This window comes from Lissotriton vulgaris, chromosome 1_1, assembly GCF_964263255.1.
Source record: "Lissotriton vulgaris chromosome 1_1, aLisVul1.2, whole genome shotgun sequence".
NCBI lineage: Eukaryota > Metazoa > Chordata > Amphibia > Caudata > Salamandridae > Lissotriton > Lissotriton vulgaris.
This window is the reverse complement of record NC_141685.1, coordinates 811,139,756-811,155,680: the sequence shown is the minus strand read 5'-3', so window position 1 is coordinate 811,155,680 and position 15,925 is coordinate 811,139,756. Positions and strand designations below refer to the sequence as shown.

At 44.1% G+C, this 15,925-nt stretch overlaps 1 protein-coding gene across 4 annotated transcripts in view; it reads left to right on the top strand.

Moving 5' to 3' along the window:
- LOC147747929 (flavin-containing monooxygenase 5-like) overlaps nucleotides 1-15,925 on the top strand; it is a 289,847-nt gene that overhangs the window by 259,928 nt on the left and 13,994 nt on the right. For all 4 annotated transcript variants that reach the window (XR_015308464.1, XM_086956927.1, XM_086956922.1 and 1 more), the window contains one exon: nucleotides 1,273-1,345. Coding sequence is in view for 3 of the 4 variants with exons in the window: in XM_086956927.1 (XP_086813053.1) it covers nucleotides 1,273-1,345 (73 nt within the window). In the remaining variant the exon portion in view is untranslated. The remainder of the gene's footprint in view (nucleotides 1-1,272; nucleotides 1,346-15,925) is intronic.

Here is a 15,925-nt window from a genome sequence, read left to right as displayed (position 1 = left end):
CTGCATATCGGCAGGGTTGCGCCAGTAATTGTACGCCGCAGCTCCACCACCCTTGTGCGCCGCATTTACAATGTGGTGCACCATGGGGCAAAAACGGCACAGATGCATCACGCATCTGTGCCGTAAAAGCGGCGCATTGCTGGAGTTGCGTCTCAAGCGCGACGCATCTCCAGCAATGATCAGTGGGGCCTATGTGCACAATGCTGAGTCAATCCTTACGCCTGCTTCAAGCAGGCGCAGGGTTTTGACGCAGCATGGGCCCAAAAGTGACTGAGTGAAATCTTGTAGATTTCACTCAGCCACTTTTGGGAGGCATTCCTGCGCCGGAACGCCTCCCCCTGCGATGGTACGCCTCTTCTGGCGCAGGGCTTTACAACGTGATGCATCTGGGAGATGCGTCACGTTGTAAATACCCCGCACCATGGCGCATCTTTTGCGCCACTGCTGCGTCACAAAAGTGACGCAACGGCGGCGTAAAAGCAGCGCAAGGGGCTTGTAAATCTGCCCCAGAGTCTGCAAAACTTTAAATTGGGCTGTCAGTCAATCAAGTCGGCACTTGACCTCATAACACTTAGGGTCTCATTACGAGTATACCAATATTTGGTGTCAATATTGAGACACCCAGCAAATCCTGATATTTTAGTGCATGGTATTTATGGGAAACTGTATTACCTCCCCATCCTGAGTACTGCATCTCAGAATGGGTGTTAACACTGTAATACTGCAAGTTGTGCCCCATTCCAAGCAGCAAAATTCAGATTGGGCCATATTTTCAATAGACAAATTCTGCTGGGTCTTCCCTCGAGAACTTTGTGAGAAGACACATTTTGACCAATCCGAGATTATAGTTCTCATACTGTGTAGTATGTTCTCAATTATTATTTCACTTGCATTACATTGAAATATCTCTTTGTTGTACGTACCGGGCCTAATTCACAAAGGTAAAGTTAGACTAAAAGTCAACTCAGACCAAAAGTCTAACTTTACTTTTTGGTATTCACAAAGGTAAGATACTACTAATATCTTTACTACTTGTAAACTTAGTAGTAGTAACTTTGGTAAAGTTGCTAGTAGTGACTTACCTTTGTGAATACTAAATTAGTAAAGTTAGACTTTTCATCTAAGGTAGACCTTTGGTTTAACTTTACCTTTGTGAATCGGCCCCAGTGAATTTCATCACAACTAATGTTATCCCTCACCACAGCTAATGTTTTGAAATTTAAAGTAGCTTGTATGGCACCCCTACTTACCAAAGAATCACTTCTCTTCCAGGATTAAACAAGCTACCTTCGGTAGATGAGATGGAGGCCGATATTGCAATGGAGAAAGAAGCACTGGAAAAACGGTACGGGACCATATATTTCTTTCATTTTTCTTCCTTTATTTTGTACTCCTCCCTCAACACCCCAAATAAACATATCAAGCTTACCAGCTCACCAAAAGACCACATGTTTATACTTTTCTTATCTCCAAAGGCATGGAACCCTACCCTGCTCTCAATAAATTGCAACACAAATTTACTTTCAAGAGAAGGGACCCAATACTATTGTCAGGGGATTGCAAAAAACCTGACTGTCGAGGAACGACACTCTCTACTTTGTTCACATGGGATGGCAGTCACCCTAGCTCTGAAGGAGCTGAGTCTCGTCAATGACTGATGGCCTGCCACATGTCAACACAGAAGGACTTCTCACTTCCCACATCTCAAGTGCTTGCTTCATCCCCAACTGTCAGGGGGCAGTATCATCCGATGGAATAGTAGTCTACGCGTTTCTCTGTTAAGCAGGGGTGTCTCCTACGCCATGGTGGAGGAGATGCCCCACAGGAAAAATAAAATGATAATAACAGCATGCTCTTATCACTTATGTTTCAGTACTCCTCTGTAGGGGTGGGGTGGGCTGGACTGCCCACAGAGCAGGGGTAGGAGTGGAGGGCACCCTCTAAGTGTGCATGATTGTTTGGCCTGCCAAACCATCATGCACACTTAGCATGTTTTCCACTGGGCTGTGTTGCACAGCCTGGGTTGGGAACATGCCCAGGCTCATAGTCCCCATCTGAGCACCAAACCATGGTGCTCAGACCAATTGCGATGTTGCAATAAGCAGCGTCATGATTGGCTAGCTGAGTCTGGAAGCCTTGGTGCTTCCTTTTCCTGCTGCCTGCATGGACGCCAGAAGAAAAGGACGGAGGAGAAGCAGAGGCTGGCAGGTAAGTTTAAGCTTTTTTCTGATTGCTTTTTTTTCTTCAGTTGTTTTTCACCCCCAAGCCTGACTAATGCTGTCCCGTAGAAGCAACTACTGCTGTTAAGGGCTACCAAGTTTGAAACAACACAATGTTAATATAACTGGGACCTAATAGATGTATGCAATTTATAATTGCTTTTATAGCAATTCTAGTTGGGCATCTACATGTAGCTAGACGCTTGAAGACTCCAACTCCACCTTGTGTTGCTTCGTGGAAGGAGGAACTCTTGGATATCTACACTTTTGATAACCTTAAGGAACTAAGACAAGCCAAAAGAACTATTTGAACACGGCTGGGGTAAAAATATCACTTCCGAAGTTAGGTGAAGAGAACAGTCTGGGGCCCAAAGTGCAAGGACCAAGAACAATTAAGTCACTCATTGAGCATTCTGTATTTGAAACCTTATTTTATTTTGGTGTATTCTTGGCCATGACTTTTTTTGTTTTATTTGCCAAATGAAAAAAGTTAGCAACCTTCCCTGTTGCCTCTAATTTGTTCCTTAGCTTCTCCAGTGGACTGCAGAACTACATATTCCTACCGCATTGCTGTCGAGCAGGTAAAGATTTACCTTTCACTCACACAAGCCCACCTCTGAAAATTTCAACAGATTATGACAACCAAAACCACTGTGACCTACACTGTTTCCAGTTTTGATGGATGGTGCCCTTGTAAATCCAAAAGTAATTTCACCTTCACTCTCAAATGATTATTCCATGTGCACCCCAAATGGAATACATGGGTTGAAAATCATAGTGAAGCACACCCTCCGCACTCTCAGGAGAATGCACCTCAACCCAACATCTTGATGGTCCAGTTGCGCCATTCACTGGAACGTCAGTATTTCCTCAGGAAAGATGCCTGTAAAGGGTCTCACCTGCAAAATTCTTCATAAGCGGCATTTGAGCACCTCAGGAACCCACGCTACAAATCAATCTACTAGAGCTAGGCACCATAAAACTTATCTTCAAAACCTATTTTTTTTATCGCAAATGTGTATGTCCATACTTGGATAGACAGTAGGACAACATTCTGTTATAACCAAGCAGGGTGGTAATGAAATACCCAAAACTGTCACAAGAGGTTCAGCATCTCTGGCAAAAGGCAATTAAAGAGTGTCATATGGTTTCAACGGAACCACTCGAAGAAGCAGCAACAAAAGGGGGGGGGGTGGGGGGGGGGGGGAACGGCCTCACTCAGGACGTTATAGGAAAGCCCTCACTCACCACCTGGTGATGACATGCTTCATCATTGGGCCCCACTGAAGAGGCCGAATGCCTCCTCAGGATATGTGAGTTCAAGGCGTGCAGTGAAAAATAAACTAAATAGTGGTGAGGGGTTTAAAAATGATTTATTTGGGTGATCACTTAGGACATATTATTAAAATTAAGTGTAGGAAAGCAGTCCACAGTTACCACACAATTAACTGTGGACTGCTTTCCTACACTTAATTTTAATAATATGTCCTAAGTGATCACCCAAATAAATCATTTTTGAAACACTAAAGACATTTTTAATCCCCTCACCACTATTTAGTTTATTTTTCACTGTACGCCTTGGTAACTGTGGACTGCTTTCCTACACTTAATTTTAATAATATGTCCTAATGCTAGGTCACTGAGCTACTGGTGGTTGGCTTAATGCAGTCCTCCTTGAAAGTTTCAGTGCTGTAATTCATTTCTTTAAGAATAGATTATATTGAGAATAAACTCAAAATGAATTTCTAAAGTGCTGACTGACACTATGGATTGTTCTGCCAGCATTTTTTTTACAACCTAATTTCATATTCAACAAAGTATTGCATTCAGTTCCTCAACAGAAAAAAATACTTTAGACCTACAACTAAGCTGATTGTATGGTTTAGGAACAGAAATAAAAGCCAGGTCTTGTCCAAAGAGGGGCTATCTAGATGTACTCTGACAATCACCATCATATGTATCTCGAATTCTAGCAGTCTTTTGCCAATTGGAGTTTGAAAACACGTTATTAAAGGCTTGGCTGCAACTGCTGTCCTCTTCACAGGTGCCCAGTCGGTTGGCATTTGCAAGATAGCAACGTAAAGGTGATCCTTCTCGAAACACTACTACCCTGATCTGCAGCCTAGATTGGGAAGAAAAGTAGGACAAGCAGTAGTGTACAACATATAACCATAAGATTGCGAGCAAGTGAGTCTGTGAAAGATCCAGTGGTAGAAAACTGAAAAGTACTCCCCTATAACTAGAGGTTTGATTTCTTTTCTACTGATCATCCAGGGTGTGCCCATTTGTAATAATGTGAAATCAGGACTTTTGTTAAAATCCAAATTCTTTTTACCAAAGGCCCAGCAAATTCTAGCGGGTGGAAGAACCCTCCTTATTGACTCTTTGATACAGTTGAACTAATAAAATGCAGTGATCAGTAGACAGCTGTTTTATTCCTCTCTTTATTACTCTGCCTGGCCTCTGACACCACTACAAGCATACTTTGCAGGCAGTGTTTACCTCACTGAAGCACAGCCAGGAGGAAGACATTGCTGGAGACAGAGACTCAGCTGGTATGTAAACTGGCCAAACAACTCAGTTGGCATTCAAACATCTTTGCCTCCCTCGGCTGCCATTTTGATGTCCCTCTCATCGTTGAGACTGTTCTGCCCCAGCCAGGCTCGGTATTGACCAGCCCCCCCTGCTTCTGGCCTCCTATGCAGATATCGTGCTGCGTGTGGCCCTTTATTGCTCCCTATCACAGACGTGATGACCGGCTCTCCTCATCTGGACCACATCATCTGCCCCTTCACTAGCGGCTCAAGTTCACAGCCCCCTCGTGCCGCCTTGCAGACCTCTCAGCAGACCTTCACCTGCCCCGGTGTGGGTTGGGGCGGATTTTTCCGGCCCGGTCTCCAGCTGCAGGCTCATTACCGACGTGCTTCTGCTGCAGCTTCCCACCTCCTGATTTAGCGGACTGACAGCTCATGGTCAACATCATTTCCGTCTTTGATTCTTCTTGTAAACTTCCCAGGCACTCGTTCCATCGCCTAGTCCTGATGAGATCCCACTATCTCTCAGGGATCGAAACGTCGTCGACACATATCTCTAACTCTATACTTCAATTTGTATTATATTACTGATTATGAGATGCTAACTGATTGTGACTTTTTTCATTTATATTTCCACATATATAAAAGTCACCCTTTTAAGTCACTTGCCTAGGGTCAGGAAATCGGCTGATTTCCTTGTACCTCGTCACGTTTTGCTCACTCACCTTTTGTATTAATTGTGCAGTATATTATTGCTTTAATCAATTTTTCTATTCTGTTTAAACACGCTTATACCCCAATTATTGATTGTTGAAATTGGGTTATTTTGCTTATTCTACTTGTATGCGACCCTTGTTTTTTCCAATAGACATTTCCCCTTGGTCTCGTCTGACCTTTAGGGTCTCCTTGTTCTCTCATTTATACAGTGGCGGTTTCTCTTTGCGGGCGTCGGGGCTCCGCCCCAGGTAATTTGCACAGTTTATGTTCAATCAATCAGTAGAGAGGATTTAGATCACGTTTATTTATTTCTGTAAAAAATAAATTCCAAAGAACACGGGGCACTGTCTCTGAGTCTGCTGCCCAGCCCCAGTTACCAATACCGCTGCACCAAGTTTATTATACATTACGTGACGTCCACTGATTGATTTGCTGCTCCGGGGCCCAAAGAAGCCTGCTATATCTTTGCCGGCTGAGAACCTCACAGCCCTCAAGGCTGTGATGTCATCAGCTCGGCAAAGACATTGCCTGGAGGCCAAGTCTCCACCCCCTGATGGTGTGGAGATTAAGTTAGCCCCGGGCGTTTTTAATACAAGCCCGGGATTGCTAACGTCTCCACGTCAATCAGAGAGTGGAGGAGAGCTTGCTATCGTGTCATCCCACCCCCTCCCAACTCATCACAGGGCGTGGCGAGACCCACCCTGGGACGAGTTGGGATAGGGATCGTCTGCGCAGACTCAGACACTTCTTCCCGCGCATGCTTTTGCAGTTGGAGCCTTGGAGGAGAAGTAGCAGCCATTTTATGCAGACGGACTTTCAGGAGCGGAGACTAGCCGTCGTAGCCGAGGTCAAGGTCAGAGCCTCTGTCTGAAGGAAAGCGGACCGGTCGTGCCCTGCAGCAGCAGCCTAGTCCATCCATTTTGCCAGGTAACGGTTGCTTTCCGGACCGGAGTACAGTAGAGACTTGTGAACTACTCGGGCAGGTAGGGCCCCCCAGGCGGGCAGTTTTTTACTTCTGCTGCACTGCGTGTGTTATGTTAGTGTAGTGTTATTCCAATTCCATGGTGGAGCGGAGGAATAAAGGGAGCTAGTTTAGTTTGAGGGCAGAAAGGCACAAAACACGAGTTGAACAGAGGGCAGAAGGCCTAGTCCATCCATTTTGGTTGCAGGCTGCCAGGTAACGGTTGCTGTCCGGACCGGAGTACAGTAGAGAATGTGAACTACTCGGGCAGGTAGGGCCCCCCAGGCGGGCAGTTTTTAACTTATTATAGGCCTGCTGCACCGTGTGTGTTATGTTAGTGTAGACTAGTGTTATTCCATGGTGGAGCGGAGGAATAAAGGGAGCTAGTTTAGTTTGCAACAGAGGGCAGAAAGGCACAAAACACGAGTGGAACAGAGGGCAGAAGGGCACAAAAAACAAGGGGAAAATCATGAAGTGGAACAGAGGGCAGAAAGGCACAAAACACGAGTGGAACAGAGGGCAGCAGAAAGGCACAAAAACGAGTGGAACAGAAGGCAGAAGGGCACAAAAAACGAGTGGAACAGAGGGCAGAAGGGCACATAAAAACGAGTGGAACAGAGGGCAGAAGAGTACAAAAAACGAAGGGAAAACGAGTGGAACAGGGGGCAGTAAGGCACAAAAAACGAGTGGAATGTTTACATGGTTGTCCAAATCCCTTAGCCTGAACCCTTAGCCAAAATTAGACTTACACATTTCTTCTGTTACAGAAATTGTTTTCTGATGCAGTGAAATACTGTCAATCATTGATATTATTTGTAAGATTTCGTGTTGGGAAAATCTCTATGAAGCCTTTTGTAGTTTCTCTGTTATTTTAGATTTTGTGTACTGATTAGAATGTTTGTATTTTCTTTTCAAATATCTTACACATTTTGTTCTGAAGATATTTTATCCACATGAATCTAAATTCAATGTCAATTAAAACTTTCGGTGGAATGGAAGTGGTCTACTGATTGGAAGGTGCTGTCTTCAGCTGTTCAGTTATTTGTTTGAGGTGTTTTTCTTGGCCATGGTATATGATTAACCAGTATAAATATAGGTGTTGTCAGGCAGTCAGGGTGCGTTGGGCTGTGATTCGTTGCAAATGATAGGAAGATCACTTGGGTAAGTAGATGTTTTACAACACAGGTCAAGCCCTAACATGCCATTATTTACTCTTTACTGGACGCAGTGTATCTATTTGTTTGAGAACACTCCTTTTAAAATCAGTGTCCAAAATAAGAATGGCCATTTTGAGCAAGAGCATGAATGTGTGTCTATATACTTATCAGGAAAGAGACTTTGCAAAGTATATACGCAATCAAAAGTGATTAGTTAACACCTCGTTATTCCATAGTGTCCATGTAATATGGAACTTGCCTAAAATATTGAGCCTATAAAGGTTGAGTATTTTTTATGAATATGATTGTATTTGTTTCTGTGCACTTGTAAGGAGGAAACAAATGTTTTTACCATTTAGGTGACCAAAGCCATTCACGTATCTTGTCCAGGTCTGATTAAAATCTAGTGATCCGTGTATGCGTCTCTGAATCACAGTCCATGCACCATCTGAACACAAAAGTAAAATGGAAATGAAAAATATTTTTTTATTATAATTTCTGTCACAATATGTTTCGTGCAACACAAATGGAATGCATAGATTAACTGGTAAAACGCTATCATCCCAAATCCAAATAACTGACTAACCTATCCACTACTTAAAATGTACTTTCATGTTTCACTATACTAATTCAACACTAATCCTCTATGGGTCCCAATGTTTTTTCCCACTATTCTTTTTATTTGTTTTAATTATACTTATGTGTTGTGTGTGTTACAGTAATTCAAAGCCAATGGAACTTTTTTTATTAACTGGCAATAGTACTTTTTCTTTATGTCTATAAGAATCACATGTTCTTATGATGTGCATTAAAACTAAACAGGGCGTCTATACCAGTTCCAAATACAAATGCCTGATAGGAAGCACCTGTGCTCTTCTAATCATATTCTATTCAATGGATATTTTTTACAATTTAAAATGTTTATTTAAAGCATATTGCAGAAACTTTTACATGGCTGCACATTTTAATTCTTCTCACTAGTATTACATGTCTTTACAATAAAACACTATTGCATTAACCTGCTAACATCAGAACTATTGGCAATTCAAATTCACATATCCAGAACGGCTGCATCAAATTATCCTCCACAGCCTGATGTAGGTAGGGAAAACATTTTATGTGTTGCATGTATATATTTTATCTCTGTATGTTATGTGTTTTTGGTTTATACATGGTGCCTTTATGCATGATATTGAGTTTCAAAAAATGAACACTAACCAATATGATATTCAATTCTATGTGGAAAAAGTAGGCATTTTACTCTGATGGGCTAGCTTGAATGCCACTTTATCTCACGTGGGCACTGGGTCAGTAGACAGATCCAACCTGTTTATGCAACATTGTTAAAATTAATTGTGGTTTATTGCAATTTAGAATGGTTTATTCATGAGGCCTTGGAACTGATTATAGTTTTAGGGGAGGCAGTGGCCTGTTTCTGTTAAGCATAATGGCTTCCGAAAGTCTTGAAAATCCACCATTTGCCTGCTCATTTTTCAAAATTTTCTCGGGGGGAAACCCCCCACGAACCCTCCTTAGGTGGTTCAGGCTCGCTCGCTGTGCTCGCTCGCACGGTGTGCTACACCAATAATTTTACGCCTCACCACTTTCAAATGTCACCAGCCGCCACTGCATTTATATAATACCTCTCCGCCCTGTGGCACCTGTTCTTCTCCCTTATGTCCATTTCTGGCACCTGTTCTTCTGCCCCTTCCTCCCCCTCTGGCACTAGCATACATGTCAATATTTTAAAAGAGGAAAGTGGGAGGTTTAAAAAAATATATCAGAAGAATCAATCAATCGTCAATCATTTCGGATTACTAGAGCGTGGCTTTTCACCCAGGAGGGTATCCTGGCACTGAAAGCCAAGCTGCTTGGGAGGAATCAGTTCAACATTCAGGTCTTGAATCACTGTGTGAATTCCTCACTTAAGGGTGAAGTCTGGAGGTGGAAGGGGAGGTTGTTCCAGGACTGCGCTGCAAGTTAGGAAAAGAGTGACCTCCAATTTTGCTTCGGTGGATGCAAGGGGTATGGGCAAATGGGAGGGAGGCGGAGCGCAGGTTTTTTGGAGGGTTGGTGGAAGCTCAGGCGGTGGTTGGTGTATGTTGATCTTTGATTGTTCAGAGCTTTGTAGGCTATGGTCAGCATCTTGAATTGACATCTCTTGTGGACAAGGACCCAGTGGAGTTTCTTGAGGTGTGGGATGATGTGGGTCCATCTGGGGAGGTCGAGGATGAGTCTGGCCATGGAGTTCTGTATGATGTGGAGTCTTGGCAGGAGGTCTGTGGTAATTACTGTGTAGAGTGTGTTGCCATAGTCCAGGCAACTGGTGGTGAGGGCTTGAGTAGCGGTACACCTGGTGCTGACTGGGAGCTATTTGAAGATCTTTCGCAGCATGCGAACTGTGAGGAAGGAGGCTGAAGTGACTGCATTGATCTCGTTTTTCATGGTCAGCTTAATGTCCATGATGATGCTGAGGTTCCGGGTGTGGTCTGTAGGAGTGGGTGAGCGTCCTAGTTTGGCAGGCCACCAGAAGTCGGTCCAAGGGGAGGCGTTTGTACTCGTGGTAGATGGGTCATGAAATAGTAAGGGGTTGATCTGGGTTTCGTCTGCATAGGATATGATGTTCTGTCCATGGGGTCTAGAAATGTTGATTGTGGGCAGTCATGTAGGTATTGAGCAGAGTCGGGCTGAGGGATGACCCTTGAGGGACGTCGCAGATGATGTTCTTGGGTTCCGAGATAAAAGGTGGAAGGCAGATTCTCTGGGTTCTCCCTGTGAGGAAGGATCCGATCCAATTGAGGGCATCCTCTTGGATTCTGTTCTGATGTAGCCTTTTGATCAGGGTATGGTGGGACACGGTATCAAATGCTACTGAGGAGTTGAAGAGGATTAGGGTGGCTGTTTCTCCATGGTCTACGAGGGATCTAATGTCATCAGTGGCTGTGATCAGGGCCCTTTCTGGCTGCAGTTTGTGCAGAATCCAGATTGGTATGGTCCAGAAGGTAGTTGTTCTCCAGGTATTCCATGAGATGAAGGTCAAAGGCATTTCTAGGACCTTAGTGGGAATGGGGAGCAGAAAGATGGGCTGGTAGTTCTTGAGATTGTTATGGTCAGCGGACGGTTTCTTGAGAATGGGTTTGAGTTCAGCATGTTTCCATTCTTCTGGGAAGGTGGCCGAGGTGATGGATGTGTTGAAGATGGTGGTGAGCTAGTTGCTGATAGACTTGTATCCAAGGTTGAATGCGTTGTGGGAAAGGGTCTGTGGGTGCTCCTGAGTGGGTGGAGTATTTGATGGCTGTGGTGCTCTATTTGGTGAGATGGTCCCAAGCGATAATTCAGAGGTCGGAGCTTGCACCAGTGGGGGTGAGGAGGCCGAGAATGTCAGTGGCGGTAAGTGGGGTTTGAAGTGTTCGAAGATGGTGGAGATCTTGTCATGGAGAAAGTTTGCCAGGGTGTCGTAGAGATCTTGGGAAGGGGCGTTGATGTTTTCAGTTCCTGAGGGGTTGGAGAAATCCTTGAAGAAGCTGAAAAGTTCTTTGCTGTAGTTGGAACTGGCTTAGATACGGTCAGCTAGGGAGTTCTTTTTTGTCACTTTCAGGAGTTGATGATAGTGGAGCGATGTCTTGATGGCAGTGCGGTCTGTGGACTTATTGCTGGTGTGCCATTGCCTTTCTATTTGCTTGCATTTTTGTTTTATGGTTCTCAGTTCCAAGGTGTACCAACTGGCATGATTAATGGGTATTTTGAGCTTGGTGTGTCGCATGGGGGTGAGTTTGTTGGCACAGCCAGTGATCAGGTGGTGAAGTCCTTGACAGCCAGCTCAAGGTTGGTGGAGAGGTCATTATGGGAGGTGTTGAGGGCATAGGTCCATTGGCCCCTGGATATTTTGCTCCAGCTGTGGTGTGTGGTGCTGGGCAGCTTGGTAGCAGTGTTGGAACCTACTATGATGGTGAAGTGGACAATTGAGTGGTCTGTCCGGGGAAATCGTTGACATGGTTGTACTTCACTCTGTTGCTGGCTTTAAAAATAGGGTTGAGATTGTGTCCTGCTTTTTATGTGGGGTAGGTGAGGCCGATGTTCATGCTTTCAAGGAGGTTGACTGTGTTGGTGTTGTAGGGTTGTCAAGGTGAAAGTTGAGGTCACTGAGAAAGATGTAGAGTTTGGTGTTGATCGCTTGTGGTGCAATGAATTCGTGGATGGCATCACAGAATTCCTGGCATGGTCCTGAGAGTCTGTAGGCGAGGGTGCCTCTGATGGTTGTTGTTCTGTCTGTTTTGGGTTGGAAGTTGAGGTGTTCCATGATAGGGATGGTGATGTCCATGGTGGTGGTGCAATGGATGTTTTCTTTGTGGATAATAGCAGTTCCACTTCCATGTTTCTTGATGCGATCCCAGTGGGCAATCCTGCAGCCACTGTGTGTGGCTGCAGCGATGTAAGATGCAGATGCCGGTTGGAGCCAGGTTTCGGTGAGGAAGATGGCATCATCGAGGTGGAGGTGGTGATGTCTCAGATCTCGGTTTCGTGTGTGCCGAGCGATCGGATATTGAGCAGGAGGCGGTGGTGTAGTTCAGGTATAGTAGTGGTTTGTGTGGTAGGGGTGGTTGCATGTGCAGGTGCTTCGGTGTTGCAGGAGAAGAGACAGTGACAGTCTTATTGTTGAGCGTGGAGATGTGTGGCAGCAGTTGTTGTTGTTAAGTCTGGAGTCCAGGGATCTAAGCTTGGCACAGGAGTTGCTGTGGGTGGTGGGAGATCCAGGGTTCCTGGTACTTGGCAAGGTCCAGGTGCACCTTTCGTGCGCTGGCAGTGTGGGCACACTGTGGCCTGCTTTAAGTAAACCATGGGATAGGTGCTGGGAGGCAGGGAGTGTTAGAGGCCAGAGTGGTGGCAAAGCGAGCATCTGGCGCAGCTGAACACAAATGACAAAAGTAACAAGCAAAGAGGCAAAAAAGAACCAAAAAGAACACAAGCAAAAGTCACAAAGATAACAGGCATGAATTAAAATTGACAAAAGGCAAAGAAAATAGGCACAAAGTTTAAAGTAGCAAAAGGCAAGAAATAACAGTGAAGACCAGCACAAATGGAAACAGAGGGCAAGTGGGCAAATACCAAAACAAAAAACTTAGGCAGCGAGGGGGAGTTGGCACAGGGACCTGCTCTTGTGAATGGCAGAATATATTCCTGCCATTCACTTCTATTGAAGCAGAGAAGATTTCAGGTAGAAGGCAGACAAATTAAAACAATTTTTGGTTTAAGAAAACATGAGTCTCCTGTCTGAATTGCATTTATTGGCAAGTAGGCACTAGCTCTACTCCTCCCCCCCTTCTCATCTATTCGCTTGCTTCTCTCCTTCACCTGTGGCAACGGTTCTCCTCCTACCTTTGTGAAACTAGTTCTACTGTCCCTCCTCACCCAATGGCACACCTTCCATGTCCCCCTTCCTCTCATGCCTTTGACACCTGCTTTCCATTACACCCCATTTTCCTGTCCATTTCCCAGCAGCATCATCCCAGCCCACCATCTCATCCCATGTCAGGAGAGTGAAGGGGGCTAGAATAACAGCTCCTTCCAATGCCATGAATTTTGCTCTGGGGCTTTTATGCTAGGAAACTAGATGTAAGGGTTGTGTCAGAGAGAGCACAGCTTTTAATGTGGGGCCTCTACTCTCACTAGCACCAAGAATTCTTTTTCCCAGCTCTCACTTCACCACCAGCAAGGCCTGATGCTGCTTTGCTGGCTCTGCACCTGAGTCTGTCTTTTTCTGACTGGGACTTTTTATTCCTGTGACAAAAACTGCTCTAAATCAACACTTTCGCCATCATTCCATTCAAATGTCACTCAAATAATCCTTACTGTACTACAGCAAAATATATAGGTCAGTGAACTAGCCCACTTTACCCACTGGATACCTTTACTTCAAGTGACTGCATTTAGCCGTTTCACGTGTATATACACACCTAACAAATGGTTATTCAAAAATAGAACTTTTTACACTCTTGTAATTTTCAGTGACTGCTATTTCCTATGTACAGTAGGGCATCATCAACTATTTACTTAACACTCATTGCATTTACTATAAGTTGCAATGTAGACTCATTACTATGAAACAGCTTACGTACATTGGTTTAAATATTGGTTTATTATATAGCATCTCAAATAACAACTGAGGATAGCCGTGGCCTGGCTATGTAATGGTCTCAAAACTAACCCTGGTCCAAGTACCACGCTACGCTCGCAGAGCATGTGTAGTTTACGGTACTACGCACTACGAGAATTGCATGTAACATAGTGCAAAAACACGTAGCGTAGTGGGCATTTTTTGCTTGCTCGTGGTCCTCAACGTCAAGTTGGTGACTGCAATTGAGCAAAATCAACATCCCGGCGAGACTTTTTCCTCGTTCGCGATCAGCAACATCAAGTTGCCGATTGCGAGCTTGGAAAATAAACCTCCCGGCAAGATTCTCAACTTGGAGAGGTCAGGTTTCTCATTGCAAGTAGTTGCATATGCTCACGACTGCTCCAGATGAGAAACTACCAGTCCGCGTTGAGAAAGCTGCCGCTCGAGTGCAAATCTACTCGAGCGGCAGAAAACGACCACTTGCACTGTGAAAGATGCCGTTTGCAATGATTGCACAGTGCAGACAAGCAGCCGCACTGTGTCATTAGTGCGAGCAGCATTTCCCTACTGCACTACGAAGTTCGCGTAGCTACGCGTAGCGTGCGTAGTGCAAAGTGCACTTCGCGTAGCTATGCGTAGCGCTACTACGCAAACTACGCCCAGGGTTACTCAAAACATCCTACACATATTTCGATTCCGTCTCTGTCTTTACAGATTCCTGCCTTCGCTCCATTATGTCTTAGCCTGTTAGCTATAAGTGTGAAAGGCTTAATTTAACCAATCATAAAAAGTCCCTTCAAGAATAACAATTTTCAATATTTCCATAGAGATCTATGCCCATCCAGTAGGATCCCAAAGTCTCTATAACAAAATAATAGGGGTCCCTGCGCCCTCCTTCAGACCATGCCAGTCTCTCATCATCTGTGCCAGAAAACGACCTCAACTCTTCTCAAACCTTTGCAACAGATTGTTTAGACAAAAAAATATTTTTTGATACGTGACTACTTGGAACATTTCTTGCATCCATGTCTCTACTTTCGGCTAAACTTCAGTTCAGTTTTGGGGTGTTTGTGTTTAGGAACGCTGAGACACCACTGTCCCTATGGAGGTATAATTAAACCGGCTGTCATTCCAATATGTATAGCGTCATGGTCTGAAGTACAATTCCATATTATGTCTAGTCTAGTGATACGGGACAATAAAGAGAACACTAAAAACGAATCTATTCAGCTACTCATTTAGGGTGTACAAGAGATGAAAGTGTATTCCAGAGCAGTCGGTTGGATCAGCCGCCATGAGTCCAGTTAAAAAATGGTCTTTCATCAAGTCGCCCAGGATTTCTTTCTCTGTAGTGAGACGAGTTATAAAATGTCCTCCTTACGATATTTTATCCAGTGAAAACAAGTATTTAATTTTATTAGTTGATTATTACACCAAATGGCTGTACTATAGTTTTTGTAATGGAGGTACAACTAAAAATGCGATACATTTTTTGAAAACTATATTTGATGTGGAAGGTTTTCCTAAAATTATTGTGACTGACAATGGCACACATTTTGTTTCACAGAAAGTGTGTTCTGTTCGTAAAATGCTTGACACTTTTAGTTTCAAGGTTGCTGTGTACTCGTCCTCCTTTAACGGTTTAGTTGAAAGAGGAAACCGGATCATTAAGGAGGGTATACAAACTGCAGTCTCTACCAGACAAGACCCCTTTGCTTTCGTACATGACAAAGTGTGGGCATTCAACACTACCCCACACACTACCACTGGCATTGCACCATTTACACTTCTTAGGAAAAGAAAAGTACATACTCATTTGAATCCTAGTTGGTTGCATAAGAAAAACAACCAAAGTTGTAGTTCCACACATGATTCTACTTCTCTTCAAGAACATGTAAAAGTTGAACAAGACTCCATGAAGGCAAGCGTTGATACTGGTAAACATTCTGTGGACCAACCTTTACAAAAAGGGGATTGGGTTCTCATTAAAAAACCAAGAAAGGTGGCTAAAAGTAATTCCAAGTTTTCCACGTCACCTTTGGTAACACAAGTGAGTAGAGAGGCTCAAGGAATGGTGGAACAAGAGGGCTCTTTTCATTGTTTCTCCTTTTCAGGCTGATGTTATTAGTAATCACACCACCTTGGAGACAGAACATTTTGACTGGTATGACTTGTGCCATGAAAAAGAGTCTAGTTCTAACTGTGTTTTGGAGCGAGTTATT